Source organism: Mobula birostris, chromosome X (genome assembly GCF_030028105.1).
Source record: "Mobula birostris isolate sMobBir1 chromosome X, sMobBir1.hap1, whole genome shotgun sequence".
Lineage (NCBI taxonomy): Eukaryota > Metazoa > Chordata > Chondrichthyes > Myliobatiformes > Myliobatidae > Mobula > Mobula birostris.
The window spans coordinates 3,699,867-3,727,156 of NC_092402.1; the positions used below are offsets into that span (position 1 = coordinate 3,699,867).

Consider the following 27,290-nt stretch of genomic DNA (forward strand, 5'->3'; position numbering starts at 1 on the left):
CTGCAGCACCCTCCTCCACTTTGATCCCCTCCGGAACGTTCAGTCCCCCGTCGGCTGCAAGCAGGTGTGTAGAAAAGCTGTGAGCGGTTTGCTTCCTGTGGAGAAAGGAGTCCTCCTTCAACATACGGGCTTGGGGAAGGAGTCAGTGATGCACAGGAATACCGATTCTATTTACGGTTATGCTTACCAGAAGACTTTACATATTTCCAAGAAAAATACACAATAAAGCACCTCATGTGTCACAAACACAAGAGATTCTGCAGATGCTCGAAATCCAGAGCAACACACACACGAAAATGCTGGACAGATACAGCATCAATGTAGGTAAATAGACAGTCGACATTTCGGGTCGAGACCCCTCATCAGGACTGTATCAGTGATAGCGTGCACACACACACGCACATCTCTATCAGTCACATGGTACACACACACATAAGAGTTTTCTGTATTATGACACCGCACACACATGTCCCTGTATCCGTGACGCCATGCACACACACACACACACACACACACACAAACAGAAACACACACGCACACATCTCTGTATCAGTCACATGGTACACACACACATGCACACTCTATTGTGACACCACACACACATACACACACAAACATCCCTGTATCAGTGACACTGTACATACACACATACACAGACATCTCTGTATCAGTGACAAAGTACACACACAGAAACATCCCTGTATCAGTGACACTGCACACACACAGAGACACAAGTCTCTGTATCAGTGTCACCATACACAGACAAACATCACACATACACAGACATCTCTGTATCAGTGACAAAGTACACACACAGGTCTCTGTATCATTGACAATATACACACACACACACACAAACATCCCTGTATCAGTGACACTGTACACACAGAGACACAAGTCTCTGTATCAGTGACACCGTATACACACACACACACGTCTCTGTATTTGTGACACCATACACAGACAGACGCACACACATACACGCACATCTCTGTAACAGTAACCCGTACACAGATGGATGCACACACAAACACACACATCTCTGTATCACTGGCACTGTACAGACACACGTGTCCCTGCATCAGTGACAGTGTGTTACCTGTATCCGTGATTTCAGTTGGATGATCCTACATCCACTCCTGCAGGACAGGTTAATAATCCTCTGGTATTAACCACAACCACCCCCCCACACTAATCCGTCCCCCACCTCACCTCCCAAACCCTTCCTCACCCTGTCTGTAATCTCACCTCTCATTATGCAAGCATACCAAACCACAGGTTCTCCTCTCAAAACCCACCCTGACTGTCAGTAACCAGATCTCACACCCCCTACCTCACCTCCCTCACCTGACCTCACCCTGACTATAATTTCACCTCTCCTTACTTAACCATATCAAACCACAGCTCCACCTCACACACAAATCCAACCTCACCTCCCTCACCTGACCTCTCCTTACTCAACCGTGTCGAACCACAGCTCCACCTCACAAACAAGTCCTACCTCACCTCCTGAACCCGACCTCACCCTGACTATAATTTCACCTCTCCTTACTCAACCGTATCAAACCACAGCTCCACCTCACACACAAATCCAACCTCACCTCCCACACACTGCCTCACCCTGACTGTAATCTCACCTCTCCTTACTCAACCGTATCAAACCACAGCTCCACCTCACACACAAATCCAACCTCACCTCCCACACACTGCCTCACCCTGACTGTAATCTCACCTCTCCTTACTCAACCGTATCAAACCACAGCTCCACCTCACACACAAATCCAACCTCACCTCCCACACTCTGCCTCACCCTGACTGTAATCTCACCTCTCCTTACTCAACCGTATCAAACCACAGCTCCATCCTACCTCACCTCCCGAACCCGATCTTACCCTATTTGTTCCTCACCTCTCATTATGCAAGCCTATCAAACCACAGGTCCTCCTCTCAAAACCCACCCTGACCACAACACACCCTCTCCATACTGCACCCTGCCCCAACTCGGCCTCCCCTAACCCAACTCCAGCTCGCTGCTCTTTTACCGATCTCCCCGGCACCGCCTTCCCCAAACACATCACAGAAGCATCTGCACTTCCTTTTGGTGTGTCCAAATGTTGTTATCAGGGAGCCACCCAAGATACTTGATGTAGATGAGGGCCTTGGAGAATCTTCATGATTTCACTGGGATGATTAGGGACACCTCCTTTTCCCTTATTCGGGGGAGAGAGAGAGAGAGCCTGTGGTACGTCGAATTACCGGTGAACGGGTAGTCTTTGGGGTACTGCAAGTCTGTGTCTTTACTGATGCTTTGCTGCACGCTCGAGTGCTCAGTGGGGGGCGCCGACTGGTGGGGGTCAGCGGGGGGTATGTGCTGCTTATGCGTGGGAGAGGGGAGCTGCGGGGACAGCTTTGGGGCTCTAACATTTAACTGTCATTAATCCTTCGGGGCACTCCGCTGCTTTCGTGGATGCTTGCGAAGGGAAAGAATTTCAGAATGCATATTGTACACATTTCTCTGACATTAAATGTACCTGTTGAAAATGTACCCCAGGTACTCGTCATCGAACTGGACTTCAGAAAATAATTATGATTTCATTCAGATAATGCCCAAGGTACTCGGTGTAGAAGTGAACCTTAGAAAATAATTATGATTTCACTGAGTTGCACCCGACATATTTGGTGTAGAAGTAGGCTTTAGATTAGATTAGATTATGAAGACACACAGTCCTCTTTTATTGTCATTTAGTAATACATGCATTAAGAAATGATACAATATTCCTCCGGTGTGATATCACAGAAACACAGGACAGACCAAGACAGAAAAACTAACAAAAACCACATAATTATAACATATAGTTACAACAGTGCAACAATACCATAACTTGATGAAGAACAGGCCATGGCACAGTAAAAGAGTTCAAGGTCTCTCGACTGTCCCACATCTCACACAGACGGGAGAAGGAAGAAAAACTCTCCCTGCCATGCCCAACCACAGTCCGACTCTGAGTCATCCCAAAACTTCGAGCCTCCGATCAGCCCTCCGACACCGAGTCCCGAGCACCATCTCTATCCGAACAATTCGACCTCAGCCTCGGTCGCCAGCAGCAGGCAAAACCGGGGATTTTGGGGCCTTCCCTCTGGAGATTCTCGATGGTACTGTAGCAGCGGCAGCGAACCGGGCATTTCAGAAATTTCTCCAGATGTTCCTCTGCTTCTCACGTCTGTCTCCATCAAATCAGAATTGTGCACGGCGTCCTACTTACAAATATGATATCATTTCACCGGAGAGCTGCGCCACCATCTTCTCATGATTATTTAAAAGCATAATCATGAGTTCACTCAGAGGGTGGTGTGAATGGGGAACGAGCTGCCCGCACAAATGGTGGATGCAGGTTCGAGTTCGACGTTTAAGACAAATTCGGATAGGTACAGGGATGGGAGGGGTGCCCGGAGGGGGGGGAGGGGCTAGCTGTGGTCCAGGTGCAGATCAAATAGGACGAGGCAGAGTAACAGTTCGGCATGGACTAGATGGGCCGAAGGTCCTGTTCCCGTGCTGGAGTGCTCTGTTATTCTGATATGCAACCCAGAGGCAGTGATGTTACAGAGAATGGCGAGACAGACATGGGTTCCCAATCCACGGTCCACAGACCCCCTTGCTTAATGGTATTTAAAAAAAAGTTTATGAATTCCTGCTTTAGAGGGTTTAGGTGAGCGTTGTGGGTGAAGGGCTTGAAACGCATCCCACGATCTCTGTGACCCGCGACCGTCAGGGAGGAGGTACAGGAGCATCAGGGCTAGGACTGTCAGACTGGGCAACAGCTCCTTCCCTCAGGCTGTGAGACTGACGAATACCCTGTCACCACCGGGGTCTCGTCACTACCACACATCCCACTCTCGTTCCCCCCCCCCCATCCCACAATCTCTCTGACCCACGATCGTCAGGAAGGAGGTACGTGAGCATCAGGACTAGGACTGTCAGACTGGGTAACAGCTCCTTCCCTCAGGCTGGGAGACTAATGAATACCCTGCCACCACCGGGGTCTCGTCACTACCACACATCCCACTCTCGTCCCCCTCCCCCCCCATCCCACAATCTCTCTGACCCACCACCGTCAGGGAGGAGGTACGTGAGCATCAGGACTAGGACTGACAGACTGGGAAACAGCTCCTTCCCTCAGGCTGGGAGACAATGAATACCCTGCCACCACCGGGGTCTCGTCACCACTACTCATCCCACAATCTCTCTCTCTGACCCACCACCGTCAGGAAGGAAGTACAAGAGCATCAGGACTAGGACTGTCAGACTGGGTAACAGCTCCTTCCCTCAGGCTGTGAGACTGACGAATACCCTGTCACCGCCGGGGTCTCGTCACCGGGACAGCGAGCTGTTCCCCCTCCCACCTTCAAATCTCTTACTATCTCTTCTTTCAGTTAGTCCTGACGAAGGGTCTCGGCCCGAAACGTCAGGACTTGTACCTCTTCCTAGAGATGCTGCCTGGCCTGCTGCGTTCACCAACAACTTTGATGTGTGCCATGAGCTGTTTGCTGTCTACCTGTGCTGGCGCACTATGTGCGCATTTTGAATTATGTTTCCCTCACTTATTTGAGGCGATACTTCGCTTTACGCGCTGCGCGTGATGGGTGTCGAGTGGGTGTGCCTTGGCCCGGGGGAGTGGGCGTAGTTTTTTTTCCTGTATGTACGTACAGTCGGATGTCAATAAACTTGAAATTGGACCTGAGCTCAGGGAGGCCCCGGAGTAGGGTTGGATTCTTTCTTTCAAGGGGTTGACCGCATTGGTATTGGAAGGTGGGGGGGGGGGGGGCGGGGGCTTCGGAAACGTCGAGGCTGCGGGGTGCAGGAGCACGGCTGGGAGATGAGGCTTGCTGGAACCCGGAGGAGGGGTGAGTGTGTTGGAGGCCGAGAGGGTCAAGGAGACATTTTGTTGGGCGGAGAAGAGAGGCCGTGGAGGAAAGGCGAAGGTTGTTGGAGGCGTGCAGAGAGCTGAGGTACCGGAGGCACTGAGGGTGCCTGAAGCAGGCAGGAAAATGAGTCTGGGCTGTGGGTGTGTTGGGTGGAAGGAGGAACCTGACCCTTCCTGTTAAAACCCCCGCCCCCTTCTTCTACTGCCCACTCTGGCCTTTTACCGCTTCTCACCTGCCTGTCACCTCCCCCTGGGTCCCCTCCCTCCTGTGGGTCCAGTCAGATTCCTTCCTCTCCAGCCCTTGACCTATCCCACCCATCACCTTCTAGATATCTTCCTTCCCCTCCCGTCTTCTGGTATTAAAACCGCCACCACCCCCCCCACCAGAACTTCCTTCACCGTCCTGCTGAAGGGTCTCAGCCCGAAACATCAGCTGTTTATTCCTCTCCTTAGATGCTGCCTGACCTGCTGAGCTCCTCCAGCATCTTGAGTGTGTGTGTGTGTGTGTTGCTCTGGATTTCCAGCATCTGCAGAATCTCTTGTGTTTACGAGAAGCCGGGGGGTGTTGGAGGAAGGTGAAAGCTTGTAGGAGGTGGAACAGTAACAGAACACAGGTTAAAGTGTCACAGCTCCAGGGAGAGCGCAGTGCAGGCAGACATTACGGTGCCGGGTAGTGACGAGGTCGAGAGCCCAGCTTATCATACCGGGGAACCTTTCGATAGCCTTATTACAGCGGGGTCGAAGCTGTCCCTGAGCCTGGTGTCCTGACAGAAAACAAAGAGTAGCGATCAACGGGTCCCTTTCGGAATGGCAGGCGGTGACCAGTGGGGTACCGCAGGGTTCAGTGCTGGGACCGCAGCGGTTTACAATATACATTAATGATTTAGACGAAGGGATTAAGAGTAACATCAGCAAATTTGCCGATGACACAAAGCTGGGTGGCAGTGTGAAATGTGAGGAGGATGTTATGAGAATGCAGGGTGACTTGGACAGGTTGGGTGAGTGGGCAGATGCATGGCAGATGCAGTTTAGTGTGGATAAATGTGAGGTTATCCACTTTGGTGGTAAGAACAGGAAGGCAGATTATTATCTAAATGGAGTCAAGTTAGGAAAAGGGGAAGCACAACGAGATCTAGGTGTTCTTGTACATCAGTCACTGAAGCAAGTATGCAAGTACAGCAGGCAGTGAAGAAAGCTAATGGCATGCTGGTCTTCATAACAAGGGGAATTGAGTACAGGAGCAAAGAGGTCCTTCTGCAGCTGTACAGGGTCCTGGTGAGATCACACCTGGAGTACTGTGTGCAGTTTTGGTCCCCAAATTTGAGGAAGGACATTCTTGCTATTGAGGGAGTGCAGCGTAGGTTCACAAGGTTAATTCCCGGGATGGCGGGACTGTCATATGTCGAAAGATTGGAGCGACTGGGCTTGTACATACTGGAATTTAGAAGGATGAGAGGGGATCTTATTGAAACATAAGATTATTAAGGGATTGGACACGCTGGAGGCAGGAAACATGTTCCTGCTGATGGGTGAGTCCAGAAGCAGAGGCCACAGTTTAAGAATTAGGGGTAGGCCATTTAGAACGGAGTTGAGGAAAAACTTTTTCACCCAGAGAATGGTGGATGTATGGATGCTCTGCCCCAGAAGGCTGTAGAGGCCAAGTCTCTGGATGCTTTCAAGAAAGAGATGGATAGAGTTCTTAAAGATATCGGAATCAGAAGTTATGGAGATAAGGCAGGAACTGGATACTGATTGTGGATGATCAGCCATGATCACAGTGAATGGCAGTGCTGGCTCGAAGGACCGAATGGCCTACTCCTGCACCTATTGTCTGTTATCTATTGACGTGCTTTCAGGGTTTTGTGTCTACTGCCCGGTGGGAGGGGGGGAGACGAGAGAGTGTCCGGGTTGGGTGGGGTCTGGCTGCTTTACTGAGGCCCTGTGAAGTGTAGACAGAGTCCACGTCCTCCGTCCTGCCGAAGGGCCGAAGGAAGCGGGCCAGATTCCTTCAGCCTTCTGAGGAATGAGGTGGCTCGGGTGAGCTTCCTTGGAGCTGATGGTCGGATCAGAGCACGCTGTTTGTGGTGCTGAGAGAGGCAGGCCATGGGGGGTGCGAGGTCTCCGGATCTGCATTGCTGCAAGTGACAGGGAGGCTTTCGAAGTCAGAGGGTGAGGTGCTCCTCGCCGAATTCCCAGCAGTACAGTCCACCGAGATTTGTGGTCCTCGGACACTGAGTACGTGAGGTGGGATGTTACGTTAACGTTGGTGAGGCCTAATTTGGAGTAGTGTGTTCAGTTTTGGTCACCTACCTTCAGGAAAGATGTAAATAAGGTTGAAAGAGTGCAGAGAAAGTTTACAAGGATGGTGAAGGGCCTGGGGGACCTGGGTTATCAGGAAAAGATTGAATAGGTTCGGACTTTATTCCTTGGAGTGTAGAAGATCAAGGGGGAGATTTGATAGAGGTGTTCGACATTATGAGGGGTGTAGACGGGGTAAATGCAAGCAGGCTTTTGCCACAGAGGTTGGTTGGGAGTACAACTTGAAGGCATGGGTTGAGGGTGAGAGGTGAAAGGTTTAAGGGTAACGTGAAGGGAAACTTCTCCACCCGGAGGGGTGGTGAGAGTGGGGAGCGAGCTGAATTTCAACGTTTAAGAGAAGTTTGGAATAGGTATGTGGATGGGAGGGGCCTGGTCGATGGGAGTGGGCTGTTCAGATGGTTTCAGCACAGACCAGACGGGCCGAAAGGACTGTGACTCTACGGCACTTTGTAGGAGTGGCATTGCCCCGTCCCCGTCAAGCCCCCCCCCCCCCCGCGACCGCCCGCCGCCCAGCCCAGCCCTTTCTGCGCACAGGCACAGATGGCTGGTATCTGGGGGGTGTGGGGGTGGAGGTGAAGTTTGTGTGTCTTCACTCGCAGGCTCTCGCGTACGAGGGGAGACGTGGTGAGAAAGCCTGGCGCTGAACGTGATGGAGAGGGTGCGAGAGCTTCCAGGGTCTCTCGGTCTGCAGACGGCAGTCACGTTTCAGACCCCGCACCTTTGATTTCAAAGTCCTGCAAGCACTGAGAACATCAAAGAGGGGGAGAGTACAAGAGGTTGTGGTCACATCGGTTATATTCTGTAACCGGTGAATTGTCATAACCCTCTGAAATTGCGCCTCACACAGCAGCAAGTATGTTGTCATTTCAGGAGAGGTTGTTATTACAGGGGAGGGGTGTCTTGAAATGTGAAAACCGTCGGTTAGAGTACTTACTACGTGTAGCTTCAGTAGCCAGCTTTCCTGCACCTTGCTTCTCACACCCAAGTCAGCGTCTGAGAGCCCTGTGGGGGGTGCCTTCCGCTCGTTCACCTCCCGCTTCCCACCGTCATAAGGCGCTCGCCGGGTGGGTGATGCAGAAGTCGGGTCTGCTCGCCCGGAAGCAACGTCCCCTCGCGTAGTTTTAAAAGAAGTTTCGCGGCCACACGCAACCCCGGCCATCGCTCCGAGTGGGGGATTTATTTGTTGTTGTTTTTTTTTACGCGGCCCTGAGAAGTAAATGCGCGGCGCCCCCTAAATCCCAGCCGAGACCGCGTGCGCGGGAGCGTTTCGGGGCCCGCGCGGCTCGGGGGGGGGGGGAACAGTGCTCGAAAGCCAGGTTGACCACGGCTGAAGTGAGGCTGGTATCACCCTCACCCTCACCTGACCATCACCCCCTCCCCCCAGGCCTGGCCCGGACACATAACTCGGTACGTGTGCCCACCACCTAGCGCTCCAGCGCCACCTCATGGCACCCGGCAGCATGCCGTCGTGCTGATATTTATCGAGTACTCGGTATCAGACTGACCTGATAGGACCTGACCCCGAGGACCACAGCAGTGTCGAACCAGACCCAGCATACTCCTTTCCAGCTCAAGCAAAGCCCACCCCCCCGCCACTGAGCACACCAACAAGGGTCACTGCTGCAAGACAGCGCTATCCAGGCCCTGCTCTCTCCTCGCTACCACCATTGGGCCTCAGGACCCCCACCACCAGGTTCAGGAACAGTTATTACCCCTCAACCATCAGGAAGGAGGTACGGGAACCTCAGGACCCACACCACCAGGTTCAGGAACAGTTATTACCCCTCAACCATCAGGAAGGAGGTACAGGAGCCTCAGGTCCCACAGCACCAGGTTCAGGAACAGTTATCACCCCTCAACCATCAGGAAGGAGGTACAGGAACCTCAGGTCCCACACCACCAGGTTCAGGAACAGTTATTACCCCCTGAACCATCAGACTCCTGAACCATTGCGGATAACTTCACTCACCTCAACACTGAACTGATTCCACAACCTACAGACTCACTCTCAAGGACTGTACAATTCACATTCTTGATATCATTTTGTTGCTGTGTTTGCACAGTCTGTCTTCTTGTGTACATTGCCTGTTTGCCGGTCTTTGTGTGTCATTTTTCATTGTATTCTCTGTTCTACTGTGAATACCTGCAAGAAAATGAATCTCAGGGTCGTATATGGTACTTTGATAATAAGTTTACTTTGAATTTTGAGGCTTGGAGAGGGTGCAGGAGCGATTCGCCAGGATGTTGCCCGGATTAGCGGGCGTGTGCTACACCAAGAGGCTGGGCAGATTTGGGTTACTTTCTCTGGGGCGGTGGAGGCTGTGAGAGGAGACAGAGAGTGTCCTTTTCCAAGGTTTGAGCTGCCTCATGCCAGAGGGCATGCGTTTAAGGTGAGAGGGGTTAATTTCAAGGGGGGGGGGTCAAGATTTTTACACAGACTGTCTGGAATGAGCTGTCTGGGGGTGTGGTAGATGGATTTTCTGCTGCAGTGTGGGGCAAGAGTAAGTGGTGGCTGTACAGACCCTTTGGCCCACGCTGTTATGCTAACTTTTTAATCTGTCCCTTCCCTCCTGCATAACCCTCCGTTTTTCTATCATCCATGTACCTGTCAATGAGTCTTTAAAATGTCCCTAATGTATCAGCCCCTACCACCACCCCTGGCAGGTCGTTCCACACACCCACCACTCTCTGTGTAGAAAACTGACTTCTGATACCCCTCCCATCCCACACTTCCCTCCAATCACCTTAAAATTATGCCCCCTCATATTGGCCATTTCTGCCCTCGGAAGACGCCTGTGGCTGTCCACTCTATCTGTGCCTCTTATCATCTTGCACACCTCTATCAAGTCACCTCTCATCCTCCTTCACTTCGAAGAGTGAAAAAAAAATGTAGCTCATTCAACCTTTCCTTACAAGACATGTTCTCTAATCCAGGCAGCATCCTGGTGAATCTCCTCTGCACCCTCTCTAATCCAGGCAGCATCCTGGTGAATCTCCTCTGCACCCTCTCTAATCCAGGCAGCATCCTGGTGAATCTCCTCTGCACCCTCTCTAATCCAGGCAGCATCCTGGTGAATCTCCTCTGCACCCTCTCTAATCCAGGCAGCATCCTGGTGAATCTCCTCTGCACCCTCTCTAATCCAGACAGCATCCTGGTGAATCTCCTCTGCACCCTCTCTAATCCAGACAGCATCCTGGTGAATCTCCTCTGCACCCTCTCTAATCCAGGCAGCATCTTAGTGAATCTCCTCTGCACCCTCTCTAATCCAGGCAGCATCCTGGTGAATCTCCTCTGCACCCTCTCTAATCCAGACAGCATCCTGGTGAATCTCCTCTCCACCCTCTCTAATCCTGGCAGCATCCTGGTGAATCTCCTCTGCACCCTCTCTAATCCAGGCAGCATCCTGGTGAATCTCCTCTGCACCCTCTCTAATCCAGGCAGCATCCTGGTGAATCTCCTCTGCACCCTCTCTAATCCAGGCAGCAACCTGGTGAATCTCCTCTGCACCCTCTCTAATCCAAGCAGAATCTGGTGAATCTCCTCTGCACCCTCTCTAATCCAGGCAGCATCCTGGTGACTCTCCTCTGCACCCTCTCTAATCCAGACAGCATCCTGGTGAATCTCCTCTGCACCCTCTCTAATCCAGGCAGCATCCTGGTGAATCTCCTCTGCACCCTCTCTAATCCAGGCAGCATCCTGGTGAATCTCCTCTGCACCCTCTCTAATCCAGGCAGCATCCTGGTGAATCTCCCTCTGCGCCCTCTCTAATCTAGGCAGCATCCTGGTAAATTTCATCTGCATCCACTCTGAAGCTTCCAGATCCTGCCTGACCTGTCGAGTGCTGCCCCCCAGCGCTTTGTCAGCGTTGCTCTGGGCTTCCAGCGTCTGCGGAGCCTCTTGTCACGCTGGCACAAAACACCGGAGGAAGTTCCGCCACAATTTAAACGCCAGCCGAGACAGGCTCTGAGGGCGAGGGTCGGGCCGGTTTTGTTTGCTCTCCCACGACACTGAGCTGTGACACTGCCCCGGCTACTGTGCTTGGTGTCTAGCGCTCTGCCCCGCTGATGTGATGAACCGAGGGCAAGGCTCGGGCCTGCTCTGGGCTGCTCAGGGGATTTGGGTCTGAGGACTCCGTTTGGTTCGGAATGCTGCTGCTTACCTGATTTGTGTTTTTGTTTTCCTCTCCCTCTGCGCGTTGGGGGTTGGTTTTTGTTTGTTTTCATTGGGTTCTTTCGGGTTCCTTCCTTTGTGGCTGTCCGTGAGCCTGCAAGTCTTTGATGATAAATGTACTCTGAATATTTGAGCAACTCCTGAAACCTCCATTTTAGTGCCCAGAAAGATGAGATAAGCAGCATCTCTTCACTGCCTCTTCCACGTCCCACTTCATCCTGACTGGAAAATAGATCAGAACTCCCTGGTCGATATCTCTTAAGAGTCTGTCCCAGACCCAACATACCTATGCAGTTACAAAGCAGGCGCGACAGCGACTATATTTCACGAGGAGTTTGAGGAGACGCTCACAGATTTTCTACGGGCGTACTCTGCAGACCATCCTAACTGGCTGCATCACTGTCTGGTGTGTGGTGAGGAGTGGGGAGGGGACTACTGCACAGGGTCAAAGTAAGCTGCAGAGAATTGTAAGCTTAGTCGGTTCCAGCACGGGCACTAGCCTCCGTAGTATCCAGGGCATCTTCCAGGAGCAGTGCTTCAAAAAGGTGGTGTCCATCATTAAGGACCCCCATCACCCAGGACGTGCCCTCTTCTCATTGCCGCCATCAGGGAGGAGGTACAGGAGCCTGAAGACACACACTCAACGATTCAGGAACAGCTTCTTCCCCTCTGCCATCAGGGAGGAGGTACAGGAGCCCGAAGACACACACTCAACGATTCAGGAACAGCTCCTTCCCCTCTGCCATCAGGGAGGAGGTACAGGACCCTGAAGACACACACTCAGCGATTCAGGAACAGCTTCTTCCCCTCTGCCATCAGGGAGGAGGTACAGGAGCCTGAAGACACACACTCAACGATTCAGGAACAGCTTCTTCCCCTCTGCCACCAGATTTTTAAATGGACATTGAATCCATAAACACTGTCTCAATACCTTGTTATTTCTATTTTGTTCACTTATTATATAAAACACACACATACATCTGAGTCGGCTGGGGTGATATACTGCGTCCAGTGCTCCCGATGCGGCCTTCTATATATTGGCGAGACCCGACGAAGGCTGGGAGATCGTTTCGCTGAACACCTACGCTCTGTCCGCCAGAGAAAGCAGGATCTCCCAGTGGCCACACATTTTAATTCCACGTCTCATACCCATTCTGACATGTCTATCCACGGCCTCCTCTACTGTAAAGATGAAGCCACACTCAGGTTGGAGGAACAATACCTTATATTCCCTCTGGGTAGCCTCCAACCTGATGGCATGAACATTGACTTCTCTAACTTCCAGTAATGCCCCACCTCCCCCTCGTACCCCATCCGTTATTTATTTATATACACACATTCTTTCTATCTCTCTCCTTTTTCTCCCTCTGCCCCTCTGAATATACCCCTTGTCCATCCTCTGGTTCCCCCTCCCCCTTGTCTTTCTTCCCGGACCTCCTGTTCCCTGATCCTCTCGTATCCCTTTTGCCTATCACCTGTCCAGCTCTTGGCTCCATCCCTCCCCCTCCTGTCTTCTCCTATCATTTTGGATCTCCCCCTCCCCCTCCCACTTTCAAATCTCTTACTAACTCTTCCTTCGGTTAGTCCTGACGAAGGGTCTTGGCCCGAAACGTCAGGACTTGTATCTCTTTCTAGAGATGCTGCCTGGCCTGCTGTGTTCACCAGCAACTTTGATGTGTGTGCTGCTTGAAATTCCAGCATCTGCAGATTTCCTCGTGTTTACACACATGCAGTAATTGACAGCGTTCTATTATTATACACTGCATTGTCCCGCTGCCTCAAAGACAACAAATTTCACGACACATGCCAGTGATGTTACACCTGATTCTGATTGTGATTCATTACTGGAATTATCTACCCATGGATGTACCTTCACCAAAAACGCCTCAGGGAAGCAAGAAGGGACTTTATTGCCGCCTTAGGGAAGGTTTAGGATGGGGGATGTCAACGCCTCCCAGATCCGGCCGACGAAGCTGGAAAAGGCAGCTGGCTGGCATTTTGACTTCCTGGTAAATTAACGACAACGTGACGTTGCCGTAGCGCGCACGTCACGCTGAGTTCCTCCGGCACTTTGTGTGTTCCGCTCTGGATCTTGTGTTTATGCTGCTGGCGTGTCCCCTGCGGGAGGAAGAATGGAAATCCTGGACAAAGTCAACCACTCAAACATCGAAGTTCAAAGTAAATTTATCATCAACGTCACCATATACAATCCTGAGATTCATTTTCTTGTGGGCATACTCAATAACTCCAATAACCGTAATAGAATCTGTGAAAGGCGGCACCCAACAGGGCCAATAAACAGCCAGTGTGCAGGTACAAATCGAAAGGAAATAATAAATAAGCATAAATATCGAGAACATGAGATGAAGAGTCCTTGAAAGTGAGTCCATTGTTTGTGGGAATAATTCAGTGATGGGGTGAGTGAAATTATCCCCCTGTGATTCAAAAGTCTAATAACTGTTCCTGAACCTGGTGGTGTGGGACCTGAGGCTCCTGTACCTCCTTCCTGATGGTTGAGGGGTAATAACTGTTCCTGAACCTGGTGGTGAGGGTCCTGAGGCTCCTGTACCTCCTTCCTGATGGTTGAGGGGTAATAACTGTTCCTGAACCTGGTGGTGTGGGACCTGAGGCTCCTGTACCTCCTTCCTGATGGTTGAGGGGGTAATAACTGTTCCTGAACCTGGTGGTGAGGGTCCTGAGGCTCCTGTACCTCCTCCCTGATGGTTGAGGGGTAATAACTGTCCCTGAACCTGGTGGTGTGGGTCCTGAGGATCCTGTACCTCCTTCCTGATGGTTGAGGGGGTAATAGCTGTTCCTGAACCTGGTGGTGTGGGACCTGAGGCTCCTGTACCTCCTTCCTGATGGTTGCGGGGTAATAACTGTTCCTGAACCTGGTGGTGTGGGTCCTGAGGCTCCTGTATCTCCTTCCTGATGGTTGAGGGGTAATAACTGTTCCTGAACCTGGTGGTGTGGGTCCTGAGGCTCCTGTACCTTCTTCCTGATGGTTGAGGGGTAATAACTGTTCCTGAACCTGGTGGTGTGGGACCTGAGGCTCCTGTACCTCCTTCCTGATGGTTGAGGGGTAATAGCTGTTCCTGAACCTGGTGGTGTGGGACCTGAGGCTCCTGTATCTCCTCCCTGATGGTTGAGGGGTAATAACTGTTCCTGAACCTGGTGGTGTGGGTCCTCAGTCTCCTGTACCTCCTTCCTGATGGTTGAGGGGTAATAACTGTTCCTGAACCTGGTGGTGTGGGTCCTGAGGCTCCTGTACCTCCTTCCTGATGGTTGAGGGGTAATAACTGTTCCTGAACCTGGTGGTGTGGGTCCTGAGGCTCCTGTACCTCCTTCCTGATGGTTGAGGGGTAATAACTGTTCCTGAACCTGGTGGTGTGGGTCCTGAGGCTCCTGAGCCTCCTTCTAGCAAGAAGGGAATATGTCCTAGGAGGTGGGGTCTCTGATGATGGATGCTGCTTTCCTGAGAGAGCGCTCTGTGCAGATGTGCTCAGTAGTGGGGAAGGCTTTCCCCATGATGGACTGGAGCATATCCACTGCTTTTTCTAGAATTTTCCATTCAAGGGCATTGGTGTGTCCACACCTGGCTGTGATGCAGCCAGTCAGTACTCTCCACTACACATCTATAGAAGTTTGTCAAGGTTTTCGATGTCATGCCAAATCTTCGCAAACTTCTCGGGAAGTAGAGGTGCTACTGTGCTCTCATCATCAGAATTGCGTTTACATGCTGGGCTAGCAGAGGCCCTCTGAGATGATAACAAGGAATTTAAAGTTACTCACCCTCTCCACCTCTGATGAGAATGGACTGAATGAAGTCTGACTTCCTCCTCCTCGTCCTTGGTCTTGCTGACATCGAGTTGTGGCACCACTCAGCCAGATTTTCGGTCTCGCTCCTATCTGCTGATTCGGCCGATGACAGTGCTGTCATCAGCAAACTTGAGTATGGTGTTGGAGCTGTGCTTAGCCACACAGTCATAAGTGTAAAGCCAGTAGAGCTGGGGTGGGGGGGGGGGGCAGTGAGCACACAGCCCTGTTGTGCTCCTGTACTGATGGAGATTGTTCAGCAGCAGCTGTTGTCAAACCGAACTGACCGCGGTCCACAAGCGGGGAAATCGAGGCTCCGATTCCACAGGGAGGCGTTGAAGCCCAGGTCTTGAAGCTGATTGATGAGTTTTGAGGGGATGGTGGTGCTGGATGCCGAGCTGTGGTCAGCCAAGAGCATCCTGGTGTGTGTACCTTCGCTGTCCGGATGTTCCGGGGTTAAGTGAAGAGATAGTGAAATGGCGTCTGCTGTTGACCTATTGTGACGGGAGGCAAATTGGACTGGATGCAAATCACTTCTCAGGCAGGAGTCGATACGTTTCATCACCAGCCTCTCAGAGCTCATCGTCACAGTGGATGTAAGTGCTGCTGGACAATTGCAACTGAGGCAGGTCACCATGATCTTCTTCGACACCGGTATAATTGGAGCCTGCTTGAAGCAGGTTGGTACCTCAGTCTGCCGAACAGAGAGGTTAAGGATCTCGGTGAACACTCCAGGTCTTTTGTGCTTGGCCAGGTACCCCAACTGGGCCGGATGCTTTCCGTGTGATCCCCCTCCCGAAGGATGCTCTCAAGTTGGAGTACTGTGCTCAGTTCAGGTTGCCTCACTGCAGGAAGGACGTGGAAACCATAGAAAGGGTGCAGAGAAGATTTACAAGGATGTTGCCTGGTTTGGGGGACCATGCCTTACGAGAATAGGTTGAGTGAACTCGGCCTTTTCTCCTTGGAGCGACGGAGGATGAGAGGTGACCTGATAGAGGTGTATAAGATGATCAGAGGCATTGATCGTGTAGATAGTCAGAGGCTGTTCCTCAGGGTTGAAGTGGCTAGCACGAGAGGGCACAGTTTTAAGGTGCTTGGAAGTAGGTACAGAGGAGATGTCAGGGGTAAGTTTTTTACGCAGAGAGTGGTGAGTTCATGGAATGGGCTGCCGCTGGCGGTGGTGGAGGTAGAAACGATAGGGTCTTTTAAGAGACCCCTGGATGGCTACATGGAGCTTAGAAAAATAGAGGGCTGTGGGTAAAGCCTAGGTAGTTCTAAGGTAGGGACATGTTCGGCACAGCTTTGTGGGCTGAAGGGCCTGTATTGTGCTGTAGGTTCTCTATGTTTTAAGTTGGTCCTACACTCCCCCACTACAGGAAACATCCTCTCCACATCCACTCTATCTGTGTCCTCTGGTCCTAGACTCCCCCACTACAGGAAACATCCTCTCCACATCCACTCTATCTGTGTCCTCTGGTCCTAGACTCCCCCACTACAGGAAACATCCTCTCCACATCCACTCTATCTGTGTCCTCTGGTCCTAGACTCCCTCCACTATAGGAAACACCCTCTCCACATCCACTCTATCTGTGTCCTCTGGTCCTAGACTCCCCCACTACAGGAAACATCCTCTCCACATCCACTCTATCTGTGCCCTCTGGTCCCAGACTCCCCCACTACAGGAAACATCCTCTCCACATCCACTCTATCTGTGCCCTCTGGTCCTAGACTCCCCCACTACAGGAAACATCCTCTCCACATCCACTCTATCTGTGTCCTCTGGTCCTAGACTCCCCCACTATAGGAAACATCCTCTCCACATCCACTCTATCTGTGCCCTCTGGTCCTAGACTCCCCCACTACAGGAAACATCCTCTCCACATCCACTCTATCTGTGCCCTCTGGCCCTAGACTCCCCCACTGTAGGAAACATCCTCTCCACATCCACTCTATCTGTGTCCTCTGGTCCTAGACTCCCTCCACTATAGGAAACACCCTCTCCACATCCACTCTATCTGTGTCCTCTGGTCCTAGACTCCCCCACTACAGGAAACATCCTCTCCACATCCACTCTATCTGTGCCCTCTGGTCCTAGACTCCCCCCACTATAGGAAACATCCTCTCCACATCCACCCTATCTGTGTCCTCTGGTCCTAGACTCCCCCACTATAGGAAACATCCTCTCCACATCCACTCTATCTGTGTCCTCTGGTCCTAGACTCCCCCACTATAGGAAACATCCTCTCCACATCCACTCTATCTGTGCCCTCTGGTCCTAGACTCCCCCACTACAGGAAACATCCTCTCCACATCCACTCTACCTGTGCCCTCTGGTCCTAGACTCCCCCACTATAGGAAACATCCTCTCCACATCCACTCTATCTGTGCCCTCTGGTCCTAGACTCTTCCCAGCAAAAGAAGCATCCTCTCCACATCCATTCTATCGAGGCCTTTCAACGTTCGATACGTTTCATCGAGGTCACCCCCCATCTCCCCCTTCTAAATTCCAGTGAGTACAGGGCCGCCTCAGATGATAAGCCACACACACACACACACACACTTTAATGCTGGAGGAACTCAGCGGGCTGGGCAGCATCCACGGAAGAGATTACAGTGGACGGTATGACCTGAGACCTTTCGTTTCTTGGTCCCAGAGGTCGACTGTTTACTCTTTTCCATCGATGCTGCCTGGCCTGCTGAGTTCCTCCAGCATTGTGTGTGTGTGTGTGTGTTGCTCAGATTTTCTCTTGCTTTCATTCCCAGAATCATTCTCGTGAACCTTCTTCGAGCCCTCTCCGATGACAGCACATCCTTTCTCTGATAAGGGGCCCAGGACCCCTCACGATACACCACGCCGGTGTCTGACGGGGCCTCGGCATTAGTTCCTTGCTTTTGCATTCCAGCCTACAGCCTCTTATTGGTACCCTTCCTGCAGATGGAGTCCAAGAACAAGTGGTGCGTCCATTTTAAAACTCACTCATGCGCGCTGCGTGCAGTTTCCAGTCTCTCGGTTGCGCTGAGCTTTGATCAAGCCGGGCCCTTTCATTCTGATACTGCTGATGGTGAAGTATGGAAAGCGTTTTTTTCTGTCGCAATCAGTCAGCCTTACTGAGTGATTGATTCTAGCCTTATCAGCTTTTGTGAACAGTTAGAAACAAAACCACAGGGGCTCCAAGACACCAGAAACGTGCTGCTGGGCAGTGCTCGCTCTGAAGGTGCAGATTTAGTCACAGAGTATGAAGTGATACCAGGATCTGGCCTGAGTGTGGGGGGGGGGGTGCGCGTGTAGAACGCGCGGCCCCCTCCACACCTCGGGTTTCCCGACAAGACAGATCTTTCAAGATAGTCGAAACTTCGAAAATGCCAAACGTGATTGGAGACTCACATCCCTGTCCTCTGATGATGACAGGTGCTTTTGTTTCTTCTTCAGGCTCGATTTTATTGTCACCTGCATGTGGCGAAGTGGTTAAGGCATTGGACTAGCGACCTGAAGGTCGTGAGTTCGAGCCTCAGCTGAGGCAGCGTGTTGTGTTCTTGAGCAAGGCACTTAACCACACGTTGCTCTGCGACGACACCGGTGCCAAGCTGTATGGGTCCTAGTGCCCTTCCCTTGGACAACATTGGTGTCGTGGAGAGGGGAGACTTGCAGCATAGGCAACTGCCGGTCTTCCATACAACATTGCCCAGGCCTGCGCCCTGGAGAGTGAAGACTTTCCAGGTGCAGATCCATGGTCTCGCAAGACTAACGGATGCCTTTAAGTTAGTAAAATATAATTCAAAATTTATATCATGTGTACCACAGCTTGTCATCCCAGTGACGAGACCCCGGTGGTGACAGGGTATTCGTCAGTCTCCCAGCCTGAGGGAAGGAGCTGTTACCCAGTCTGACAGTCCTAGTCCTGATGCTCTTGTACTTCCTTCCTGACGGTGGTGGGTCAGAGAGAGAGATTGTGGGATGAGTAGTGGTGACGAGACCCCGGTGGTGGCAGGGTATTCATTGTCTCCCAGCCTGAGGGAAGGAGCTGTTTCCCAGTCTGTCAGTCCTAGTCCTGATGCTCACGTACCTCCTCCCTGACGGTGGTGGGTCAGAGAGATTGTGGGATGGGGGGGGAGGGGGACGAGAGTGGGATGTGTGGTAGTGACGAGACCCCGGTGGTGGCAGGGTATTCATTAGTCTCCCAGCCTGAGGGAAGGAGCTGTTACCCAGTCTGACAGTCCTAGTCCTGATGCTCACGTACCTCCTTCCTGACGATCGTGGGTCAGAGAGATTGTGGGATGGGGGGGGGGGAACGAGAGTGGGATGGGGGGTAGTGACAAGACCCCGGTGGTGGCAGGGTATTCATTAGTCTCCCAGCCTGAGGGAAGGAGCTGTTACCCAGTCTGACAGTCCTAGTCCTGATGCTGCTGTACCTCCTCCAGGACGGTCGTGGGTCAGAGAGATTGTGGGGTGGGGGGGGGGACGAGACCCTGGTGGTGACAAGGTATTCATTAGTCTCCCAGCCTGAGGGAAGGAGCTGTTACCCAGTCTGACAGTCCTAGTCCTGACGCCCCGTCCCTCCTCTAGGACGGCCGTGGGTCAGAGAGATTGTGGGGTGGGGGGTCGTGACGAGACCTCGGTGGTGGCAGGAGCTGTTACCCAGTCTGACAGTTCTAGTCCTGATGCTCCTGTAAGACCATAAGACCTGGGAGCAGAATTAGGCTGTTCAGCCCATCAAATCGGCTCCACCATTCCATCGTGGCTGATTTACTATCCCTGTCAACCCCCATTCTCCTGCCCGCTCCCCGCAACCTTTGACACACTGGCTAATCAAGAACCGATCAACCTCCGCTTTAAATATACACAAGGACATCCTCCACAGCCGCCTAGTCCCAGTGACGAGACCCCGGTGGTGGCAGGGTATTCATTAGTCTCACAGCCTGAGGGAAGGAGCTGTTTCCCAGTCTGACAGTCCTAGTCCTGATGCTCCTGTACCTCCTCCCTGACGGCCGTGGGTCAGAGAGAGAGATTGTGGGATGAGTAGTGGTGACGAGACCCCGGTGGTGGCAGGGTATTCATTAGTCTCACAGCCTGAGGGAAGGTGCTGTTTCCCAGTCTGACAGTCCTAGTCCTGATGCTCCTGTACCTCCTTCCTGATGGTCGTGGGTCAGAGAGAGAGATTGTGGGATGAGTAGTGGTGACGAGACCCCGGTGGTGACAGGGTATTCATTGTCTCCCAGCCTGAGGGAAGGAGCTGTTACCCAGCCTTGACAGTCCTAGTCCTGATGCTCACATACCTCCTTCCTGACGATCGTGGGTCAGAGAGATTGTGGGGTGGGGGGGAGGGGGACGAGAGTGGGATGGGGGGGGGGGGACGAGACCCTGGTGGTGACAGGGTATTCATTGTCTCCCAGCCTGAGGGAAGGAGCTGTTACCCAGTCTGACAGTCCTAGTCCTGATGCCCCTGTACCTCCTCCCTGACGGTGGTGGGTCAGAGAGATTGTGGGATGGGGGCGCGGGTGGTAGGGATCCTCAACGAAGCTTCATGTTTTCTTTTAAATCAGCCCCAGGAATGGGCATCCGACACCTGTTGAGGTGTGATTCATTTGTACGGCTACTCCCGTGGAACCTGCTCATGCCAGGGTGAAAGTCGTGTTCATTGTCTGCTGCACAAATACCTGTCTGCACAGTGCAAGGGAACACTAACCCCCAGCAGCATATTCCGTTTGTAGTACGCGCAAGATGCTGGAGAAGCTCAGCAGGCTAGGCAGCATCGATGGACATTTATTTCTTTTTAGCATATTTTGTTCATTATGAGCTGTGTCGCATGACATCATCATTATGTGCTGTGTTGTATTACATCATCATCATGTGCATTACCGTATGACATCATCATGGGCCATGTCGTATGACATCATCACGCGCCGTGCCAAATTTTTTCAACAGAAGTGTTTTGCCATTGACCTCCTCCTGGGCAGTCTGTCTAAGCAAGACGAGTGACCGCAGCCATTATCAGAGGTTGTCTGCCTGGCGTCAGTGGTCACATCACCCAGGGCTTGTGATCTGCACCGGCTGCTCGTACGACCGTCCATCGGCTGCTCGTACGGTTTCATCTGGCCCTGATCGGGGGGGCGAAGCAGGTGCTACACCTCGCCCAAGGGTGACCAGCAGAGGGAAGGAGCGCCTCACACCTCCTCTGTTAGAGACGTATCTCCACCCCACCACAAAATAGGCACTCGAATTCACAAGAGAAGCATAAGTTAACCATATAAAATACACAGTTCTTGCAGGAAACAAGGGAGGGCAAAAGTGAGCGAAGTCCCTTGTAATGCCGGGCGATCGAAGTGGGCACGGTGTTGTAGTGTGGTCGGTGGTAGACGGGGAGGAGGGGAAAAGCTACAACTCCCACCCCCCCGGGTGAGAACACCTCGGGGGGATCCATTCACGCAGAAGGCACACCAGCAGCCCTGCTGCTTTAGGAGTTCGAGGAGATCTGATATGTCGCCAAAGGCTCTGACACGTTTCTGCAGATGTACAGAGGAGAGCGTTCTGTCTCTCCAACACATAAGATCCTGTAGGGGGCCGTAGCCTCATCACGGGCTCCAGGCTCCCCACCGTCCAGGACGTCTTCAAGAGGCGCTGCCTGAAGAAGTTTCTATATATTATGAAGAGCCCTTACCGTTGGAGACGTGCCTCCGTTCTCATGGCCACCATCAGCAGGGGAGGTACAGGAGCCCGAGGGGCCCGCACTCGGTGTTTTAGGAACAGCTCCCTCCCCTCTGCCGTCAGACTTGTGAATGGACAACGGAGCCCCCGAGAGCTTCCTCATCCCAAATCGAGGTTCCGAGTGCAGTGCAGGAAATCAGCAGGTAGACAGGGCCGCAAAGGAAGCTTTAGGCGCATTGGCCTCCGTAAATCAAAGTACTGAGTGCAGGAGATGGGATGTTATGCCGAAGTTGTACAAGACGTTGGTGAGGCCTGATTTGGAGTATTGTGTGCAGTTCTGGTCACCCACCTACAGGAAAGATATAAACAAGATTGAAAGAGTGCAGAGAGTATTTACAAGGATGTTACCGGGTCTGGACAACCTGATGAGGAAAGACTGAACAGGTTAGGACCTGATTCCCTAGAACACACAACATTGAGGGGAGATTTGATAGAGGTATACAAAATAATGTATAGATAGGGTAAATGGAAGCAGGTTTTTTTCCACTGTGGTTGGGTGGGACTACAACCAGAGGTCATGGGTTAAGGGTGAAAGGAGAAAAGTTTAAGGGAACATGAAGGGAAACCTCTTGTGGTAGTGGGAGTGTGGAGAGGATGTTTCCCATGGTGGGGGAGTCTAGGGCTAGGGGGCACAGCCTCAGAGAAGGGGGACGCCTATTTAAAAAGAGATGAGGAGGAATTTCTTTAATTTAGTGAGTCCATGGAAGCCTTTGCCACAGGCAGCTGTGGAGGCCAAGTCATTGAGTACACTCAAAGCAGAGATTGATCGGTGCTTGATTAGTCATGGAGTCAAGGGAAACGGGGAGAAGGCAGGAGAATGGGGGTTGAGAGGGATAGTAAATCAGCCATGATGGAATGGGGGGCAGTATCGATGGGCTGAATGGCCTCATTCTGCTCCTATGTCTTGTGGTCTACCATTGCCCCAGGCCGGCTGTGTGCAAGACGCCTTGTCCATCACATCTGCTTTGAAATTACCCCGTCACCTCTGCTATTAAACACTTCAACCGCCTTGCTTTGTGCTCCTGCAAAATGCTCGTCGGACCCAGGCCTCGGGACGCCACAGGGGAGAGGGTCCTGCATAGTGCAAGCCATCTCGCAGGGAGGCCCACCGTGCCCTTCTGTGATGCCCCAAAGTGCTTCTTGTGCGGGCTGCTCCCGCACACATTTCACTTCCTTGCCTTCGTCTGCCGGCCGGACTCGCCTTGGCGGTCCGTGTTACCGTCCGGCAGGGGAGGAGGAGGTCTCTGTATGCAGGGGTACTGCCCCCTGTACTTCGGGGACCTGGGGAGGAAGATGTTGCATCGGGCAGCCCTGTACAACAGGTTCCTGAGCAGGTTCACTGACCCCCCACCCCCCCCCATCCACCTGTCATAAAGAAAGCAAGGCAGCAGCTAAACTTAATTAGGAGTTTGAAGAGATTTGGTATGTCAACAAAAGCACTCAAAAACTTCTCCGGATGTACCGTGGAGAGCATTCTGACAGTCTGGTGTGGAGGGGCTACTGCACAGGACCGAAAGAAGCTGCAGAGGGTTGTAAATCTAGTCGGCTCCAGGACAAAGTACCCAGGACATCTTCAGGGAGCGGTGTCTCAGAAAGGCAGCGTCCATTATTAGGGACCTCCAGCACCCAGGACGTGCCCTTTTCTCACTGTTACCATCAGGGAGGAGGTGCAGGAGCCTGAAGACACACACTCAACGATTCAGGAACAGCTTCTTCCCCTCCGCCATCAGGGAGGAGGTACAGGAGCCTGAAGACACACACTCAACGATTCAGGAACAGCTTCTTCCCCTCTGCCATCAGGGAGGAGGTACAGGAGTCTGAAGACACACACTCAACGATTCAGGAACAGCTTCTTCCCCTCTGCCATCAGGGAGGAGGTACAGGAGCCTGAAGACACACACTCAGCGATTCAGGAACAGCTTCTTCCCCTCTGCCATCAGGGAGGAGGTACAGGAGCCTGAAGACACACACTCAACGATTCAGGAACAGCTTCTTCCCCTCTGCCATCACGGAGGAGGTACAGGAGCCTGAAGACACACACTCAACGATTCAGGAACAGCTTCTTCCCCTCTGCCATCAGGGAGGAGGTACAGGAGTCTGAAGACACACACTCAACGATTCAGGAACAGCTTCTTCCCCTCTGCCATCAGGGAGGAGGTACAGGAGCCTGAAGACACACACTCAGCGATTCAGAAACAGCTTCTTCCCCTCTGCCATCAGGGAGGAGGTACAGGAGCCTGAAGACACACACTCAATGATTCAGGAACAGCTTCTTCCCCTCTGCCATCAGGGAGGAGGTACAGGAGCCTGAAGACACACACTCAACGATTCAGGAACAGCTTCTTCCCCTCTGCCATCAGGGAGGAGGTACAGGAGCCTGAAGACACACACTCAGCGATTCAGGAACAGCTTCTTCCCCTCCGTCATCAGGGAGGAGGTACAGGAGCCTGAAGACACACACTCAGCGATTCAGGAACAGCTTCTTCCCCTCTGCCATCAGGGAGGAGGTACAGGAGCCTGAAGACACACACTCAACGATTCAGGAACAGCTTCTTCCCCTCTGCCATCAGGGAGGAGGTACAGGAGCCTGAAGACACACACTCAGCGATTCAGGAACAGCTTCTTCCCCTCTGCCATCAGGGAGGAGGTACAGGAGCCTGAAGACACACACTCAGCGATTCAGGAACAGCTTCTTCCCCTCTGCCATCAGGGAGGAGGTACAGGAGCCTGAAGGCACACACTCAGCGATTCAGGAACAGCTTCTTCCCCTCTGCCATCAGGGAGGAAGTACAGGAGCCTGAAGACACACACTCAGCTATTCAGGAACAGCTTCTTCCCCTCCGCCGTCAGGGAGGAGGTACAGGAGCCTGAAGACACACACTCAGCGATTCAGGAACAGCTTCTTCCCCTCCGCCATCAGGGAGGAGGTACAGGAGCCTGAAGACACACACTCAACGATTCAGGAACAGCTTCTTCCCCTCCGCCGTCAGGGAGGAGGTACAGGAGCCTGAAGACACACACTCAGCGATTCAGGAACAGCTTCTTCCCCTCCGCCATCAGGGAGGAGGTACAGGAGCCTGAAGACACACACTCAACGATTCAGGAACAGCTTCTTCCCCCCTGCCATCAGGGAGGAGGTACAGGAGCCTGAAGATACACACTCAGAGATTCAGGAACAGCTTCTTCCCCTCTGCCATCAGGGAGGAGGTACAGGAGCCTGAAGACACACAGTCAACGATTCAGGAACAGCTTCTTCCCCTCCGCCATCAGGGAGGAGGTACAGGAGCCTGAAGACACACACTCAATGATTCAGGAACAGCTTCTTCCCCTCTGCCATCAGGGAGGAGGTACAGGAGCCTGAAGACACACACTCAACGATTCAGGAACAGCTTCTTCCCCTCTGTCATCAGGGAGGAGGTACAGGAGTCTGAAGACACACACTCAGCGATTCAGGAACAGCTTCTTCCCCTCTGCCATCAGGGAGGAGGTACAGGAGCCTGAAGACACACACTCAGCGATTCAGGAACAGCTTCTTCCCCTCTGCCATCAGGGAGGAGGTACAGGAGCCTGAAGACACACACTCAACGATTCAGGAACAGCTTCTTCCCCTCTGCCATCAGGGAGGAGGTACAGGAGCCTGAAGACACACACTCAACGATTCAGGAACAGCTTCTTCCCCTCTCCCATCCGATTCATTGAACCCTTGGACACTACCTCACTTTTTTTAATATACAGTATTTCTGTTTGCACAATTTTTAATCTATTCAATATGCATATACTGTAATTTATTTATTTATTTATTTATTATTATTTTATTTGGTTTTTTTCTTCTATATTATTGAACTGCTGCTGCTAAGTTAACAGATTCCACGTCACACGCCAGCGATAATAAACCTGATTCTGATTCTGTCCATTCTGTGGCCGGGAGGGGTCAGTGTACCACACGGACACAGAATGTGAGAGGTTGCAGCCGCTGTTTTGAGTTTCCCAAGGGGCTGCCGCTGAGGTCCTCCCGCACTGCTCGTCTACGGGCACCCAGTTGGGAAGGGGGCGGTCTCCTGGTGGGCTTGGTGTAGGGCCTGGCCAAGATGACCGTTCCTGGGTCGAGGTGGCAGAAGGTGAGGGGCACTGCCCGGGCTGACTGCCTGCTCCTTTCCGAGGGATACGTTCGTGTCCGGCTGTCCTTGGAGAGGGGGCACGCGGTCGCAACAGGTACATGGGGTGACTTCCGAGAGCGGTGGGCTCCTCAGGGTATCGACTGTCTAATAGACGGCAGTAACCTTATTTTAATCTGAGTGTACCCACTGTCGTGTAAATACTGAACGTCTGTATCTGGTGTATTTGTGATGTTAATAAACTTCTATAGTTTTGTTAAAAAAAAACAGTCACTCAAAGTTTCACCGCCGTCGGTCACTCTAAACCTAACGGCAGCTCGGAGAGTCACCGCCGTCGGCTTTGGGCGAGTTTGATCTGTACTCCTCTGAAACGTCCCCCTCTCTGCTCTTTCTCTCCTTGCAGTCGACAAGCCGTACAAGTGCAGCTTCTGCGGACGGAGCTACAAGCAGCGCAGCTCTCTGGAAGAGCACAAGGACCGCTGTCATACCTACCTGCAGGGCATGGGGCTCAGCACTCTGGGTGAGATCAACGTGCTTACACATTGTTTATCGTGTGTTCGTGGTTTTAATTCTGACGTCAGCAGGCAATTATCGAACAAACTGTGCAAAGGAACATGATTGTTTTCAACACTAAACCACTGCGTTGTACAAGTTTGCCTTCAGCAGATCCTGGGGCCATAAGGCATCTGAGCAGAATTAGGTCATTTGGCCCATTGAGCTTCGACTGGCTCTGACATCTGACTAACAGACACAGGAGCAGAATTTGGCCCATCAATTCTGCTCTGTATCTCTATCATGACTGATTTATTATCCCTCTCAACGCCCAATCTCCCGCCTTCTCCCCGTATCCTTTGACACCCTGATTAATCAGGAACCTATCAACCTCCTCTTTAAATACACCCAATGACTTGGCCTGCACCGCCGTCTGTGGCAATGAATTCTACAGATTCACCACTGTCTGGTTGAAGAAATTCCTCCACATCTCCTTTCTAAAGGGATGTCCCTCTATTCTGAGGCTGTGCCCTCTGGTCCTAGACTCCCCCGACTATAGGAAACATCCTCTCCACATCCATTCTGCCTGTGTCCTCTGGTCCTAGACTCCCCCACCATAGGAAGCATCCTGTCCACATCCACTCTATCTGTGTCCTCTGGTCCTAGACGCCCCCACTATAGGAAACATCCTCTCCACATCCACTCTATCTGTGTCCTCTGGTCCTAGACTCCCCCACTATAGGAAACATCCT

General features: G+C 52.2%; 1 protein-coding gene across 3 annotated transcripts in view; it reads left to right on the forward strand.

Moving 5' to 3' along the window:
- Positions 1-27,290, forward strand: part of LOC140191751 (zinc finger protein Aiolos-like) — a 309,305-nt gene that overhangs the window by 212,022 nt on the left and 69,993 nt on the right. For 2 of the 3 annotated variants that reach the window (XM_072249457.1, XM_072249458.1), the window contains exon 6: positions 26,450-26,566. In XM_072249457.1, the coding sequence (XP_072105558.1) occupies positions 26,450-26,566 (117 nt within the window). Of the gene's footprint in view, positions 1-25,987; positions 26,144-26,449; positions 26,567-27,290 lie in introns of those variants that run through there. The other variant, XM_072249459.1, reaches the window with a different exon arrangement.